The 4,834-nt window shown below is 46.3% G+C and overlaps 1 protein-coding gene across 1 annotated transcript; it reads left to right on the forward strand.

The window, feature by feature from the left end:
- Positions 1–1,631: 1,631 nt before the first annotated feature.
- LOC123753103 (osteocalcin 2-like) lies at positions 1,632–1,991 on the forward strand. The gene has a single exon (XM_045735108.2). The coding sequence runs from the start codon at positions 1,632–1,634 to the stop codon at positions 1,989–1,991; it is 360 nt and encodes a 119-aa protein (XP_045591064.2).
- The last annotated feature ends 2,843 nt before the right edge of the window (positions 1,992–4,834 follow it).

Below are 4,834 nucleotides of genomic sequence, written 5' to 3' on the forward strand. Positions count from 1 at the left end.
GCACACCCTCCTTTCTCCCTACCCCCCCCCCCCCTTCTTCCTCTCCCTCCCTCCCTCCCTCCCCCATTCTCTCCTCCCTATCTCTCTCCCCTCTCCCTCCCCCATTCTCTCCTCCCTATCTCTCTCACCTCCCCCTCCCCCATACCCCCCCCCTCCCCCAGCTCTCACAGGCCCTGACTGCTCTCCCAGTAAAGACGGCATCGTAGCCAACAGTTAAGTAATGCCCAATTACCTGTTGTTTGAGGGGTCATTAGTGAAGTGCGGGTGATGATGCCTGTAATTGGGAGAGTGTAATTAGGCGTTGTTGGAGTGCTTGTTTCTCTCTCTCTCTCTCTCTCTCTCTCTCTCTCTCTCTCTCTCTCTCTCTCTCTCTCTCTCTCTCTCTCTCTCTCTCTCTCTCTCTCTCTCTCTCTCTCTCTCTCTCTCCCGCTCTGGCAAATACCCAAATTACGGGCTTAAAATTATATTGACTATACACATTATATAACATAATAGTAAACACTATAAACATGTGAGAAATTAATATAAACAAGAATCGCTAATAATAATTTGTTCAGTTCCCCCCTCTCCCCCCCCCTCCCAAGGACAATATTGAGAAAATGAATTTATTTGTTTTATTAAAATATTGCAAAATTAAACAAAAATGTTATATTTGTTTATGAAGCAAAAAAGTAAATGTATAATTGTATTTAATGTTTCTAAATCTTTACTATATCCTTATAAATCTTTAAATACTAGTATAATATTAGAGGAGTTTTGTAAAAATTCATAATATTCTATATATTAAAAGAAGATTTGACACTTTGTTAGCAAGTCTTTTCTTTCTGTAGCAGTAAATATTTTTAAGCGCACTTACATGAGGTTAATAACTTAATTAAACAGAAGAAAGAATGCAACTTCCCCCCCCCTCTAACAAAATGATTTCAAAAGTGGAAGAGGGGGAAAAAAAATAACAAATCCGGATTTGTTTAGAAAACGCAGGTTGTGTTTCGCGCTAAAAACACAGGTTGAAGACGCGATAACGGTCAAATCCGGATTTGTTTAGAAAACGCAGGTTGTGTTTCGCGCTAAAAACACGGGTTGAAGACGCGATAACGGTCAAATCCGGATTTGTTTAGAAAACGCAGGTTGTGTTTCGCGCTAAAAACACAGGTTGAAGACGCGATAACGGTCAAATCCGGATTTGTTTAGAAAACGCAGGTTGTATTTCGCGCTAAAAACACGGGTTGAAGACGCGATAACGGTCTCGTCTGAGGCTATCTTAGCTCTGAGGTAAGACTAGGGAGTCGTTAACCTGTCGTTACCCCTCTAACGTCCACTTGTAGACGCCAAGTGCACTTACAAGTACTTCAGGCGACGCTTACACACGCCTCAGCTCCGTCTTGCTGAAGCGCCTTAACCTTTTGAAAGACATTACAAAAACAGGAAAACAAAGGAAGTCTGAGATGGGGGCGTGAGTGCCGGTGAGTGGTTGGTTATTGTAACGAGACTTGGGGGGGTGGTTGGCTGTTGCAACGAGACTTGGGGGAGTGGTTGGCTGTTGCAACGAGACATATACATGTTTGTTACTGGAATATAATATGGGATTACTGACAAGAGCTCTGAGTAGAACACTGTTTACATGCTATGGGATGAATTTGGGGAGTACAGCATCATCAGATGAAGCAGCATCAGATGTAGCATCATCAGATGAAGCATCATCAGATGAAGCATCATCAGACGAAGCATCATCAGATGAAGCATCATCAGATGAAGCATCATCAGACGAAGCATCATCAGACGAAGCATCATCAGACGAAGCAGCATCAGATGAAGCATCATCAGATGAAGCATCATCAGACGAAGCATCATCAGATGAAGCATCATCAGATGAAGCATCATCAGACGAAGCATCATCAGATGTAGCATCATCAGACGAAGCATCATCAGATGTAGCATCATCTGATGAAGCATCATCAGATGTAGCATCAATTATGCTAGAGAAACTTTGACAATATTTATATTTATTTATTTATTTATTTATTGAGAGAGGGATGGAGTTCCAGTGCTGTCACTCACTTCAGAGCTTTGAATAGACTCTCAGGGATATGTATACACGTGTGGATATGTATACACGTGTGGATATGTATACACGTGTGGATATGTATCCACGTGTGGATATGTATCCACGTGTGGATGTGTATCCACGTGTGGATGTGTATCCACGTGTGGATGTGTATCCACGTGTGGATGTGTATCCACGTGTGGATGTGTATACACGTGTAGATGTGTATCCACGTGTGGATGTGTATCCACGTGTGGGTATGTATACACGTGTGGGTATGTATACACGTGTGGGTATGAATACACGTGTGGATATGTATACACGTGTGGGTATGTATACACGTGTGGATATGTATACACGTGTGGGTATGTATACACGTGTGGGTATGTATACACGTGTGGGTATGTATACACGTGTGGGTATGTATACACGTGTGGATATGTATACACGTGTGGGTATGTATACACGTGTGGGTATGTATACACGTGTGGGTATGTATGCACGTGTGGGTATGTATACACGTGTGGGTATGTATACACGTGTGGGTATGTATACACGTGTGGGTATGTATACACGTGTGGATATGTACTTAACCCTAATCCCGGCTTCCAGTACCTATTCCATCTCTGAGGGACTTGAGAGATGGAATTTCCTTTCCTTTCTTTCCCATCTTTCAACCCCTGTCCCACCACGACTTATCTGGCCTACCTCTCTCTCCCTTCTTCCTCTCTATCTCACTTAATACACTCTCTCTCTCTCTGTCTCTCTCTCTCTCTCTCTCTCTCTCTCTCTCTCTCTCTCTCTCTCTGTCTCTCTCTCTCTCTCTCTCTGTCTCTCTCTCTCTCTCTGTCTCTCTCTCTCTGTCTCTCTCTCTCTGTCTCTCTCTCTCTGTCTCTCTCTCTCTGTCTCTCTCTCTCTGTCTCTCTCTCTCTCTCTCTGTCTCTGTCTCTCTCTCTCTCTCTCTCTCTCTCTCTCTCTCTCTCTCTCTCTCTCTCTCTCTCTCTCTCTCTCTCTCTCTCTCTCTCTCTCTCTCTCTCTCTCTCTCTAGCAGTAATGATACTAGAGGTTGTTACGAACCCGGATTCAACGTCCGAGCCTGGAGCAGTGACAAACACGCCATCTGTGGGTCAGCTCCCGAAACCCCCGCCAAACGAACGACGACACCTAGTGAGGACAGCGTGTACTGGCCTCGAGGACCAGTTTCCAGTCTGGTTCAGCGCTCAACACCGCCGCTCCTGACCTCTGGTGAGGAGGTGCTCCGACGACAGCGCCATCTATGGACTGGATACGTCAGGTGTTTGTGCCCTAGCCTGTGAGTGTGGTGTATTAGTGTCCCAGTTATTGATGACGTGTCTGTTTACAGAGTCGACCTGGGACCACTGTGTTGAAGGTGGAGTCAGTCTACCCGAGGCAGCCAGTCTCCATACAGTGAAGTTTGCTGCAGCTGTCGTGACGTCGTCCCCCCGGAAGAACACTGTGGTGTGTTAAGCCCGCCAGTGGAGTGGCAGTGGAAGGATTTACCCGGGACCGACGGTTGGAGACGATAATCCACTGGGGTATTGAGGACAGGAGGGTGATTGGTGATATCACACGAGACTCCTGTCTAGGGCGTACCCCTTATATCGTTCGTGGAGTGGCCGTACCAGCCTTGGTGGCTCTGTACCTGCCAGCAGACCTGCTGGACGTGTGGTTGACGGCCTCCACGACGGTGCCCCCAGTGGACCTGTGTTGTGGCTGACCTGTAGCCAGGGTAGGCTCGGCGTTCTCCGAGGACACGTCTTGAGGCCACGAAGAAAGCACCGCGGACTCAGCACCTAGCTTCGAGGATCCATAGTCTCCAGCAGAAGACTACAGTGTTAATACCCCTCCCCCTTGTGTACTCTATTATTTTATATATTTAAATGGTGATGGTGAAGATTATATTATATTAAGTTCTTACCTTTCTTTCCCTACTCCCTTTAAGTTACTTGCGTCACGGATCGCATCCCTTGATAGCCTCTACTGGCTTGGGGCCGGATATATATCTTCCTCTAACTACATCAGAGTAAGAACCCCGTTGCGTCCCGAGAGGGCCGTAACATAATTGGCATCCCCAGCGGGATCCGTCCCCTTGTTAAGTATGTTTGACAGGGGTGGTGAAGTGGCGTAATCCCTGTATATAATTCCCCCTGTGTGACGATTGTGACGTTATACGTCCTGTGCGGTGCTCAGTGACTAAGTGCAATATTGTGCAGTGCGGTGCTCGCTGTGATTGAGTGCAATATTGACTAGTGCGGTGCTCAGTGATTTAGTGCAATATTGTAGAGCGAAGTGTTTGCTTGGACTCAGTGCAATATTGGGTAGTGTGGTGCCCGAAGTGATTACGTGCAATATTGGCAAGTGCAGTGTTTGGTGCGATAAAGTGCAATATTGGCGTAGAACAGTGCTCGGTGTGTTAAGTGCTAAGTGTTCCATCTGTGACAATGGCAGACAAAGCCACTATTGATGATTTGGACGAGGTTCAGGCTTTTCTGAACAGAGAGGATTGTCTTGCCAGATTAAAATATCTGAGTAAACCAGAGCTTGTACTAGTGAGCGCCTACCTGGAGATCAAGATCCGTGCCAGTGATTCCCGTGTGGAGATCTTGTCCAAGGTTCACCGGCACCTGAAGGCAGAAGAGAAACAGGAAGGCGAGACTCCTAGTACAAAGGAAAGTGCAGACATAGCTTCCATGGAAAAGGAAGATAAGGGCAGTGACGTTGACAGTGATGCAGGTGAGCTTAATATCAGCTTCCTAACAGTCAAGATGC

Source organism: Procambarus clarkii, chromosome 66, assembly GCF_040958095.1.
Source record: "Procambarus clarkii isolate CNS0578487 chromosome 66, FALCON_Pclarkii_2.0, whole genome shotgun sequence".
NCBI lineage: Eukaryota > Metazoa > Arthropoda > Malacostraca > Decapoda > Cambaridae > Procambarus > Procambarus clarkii.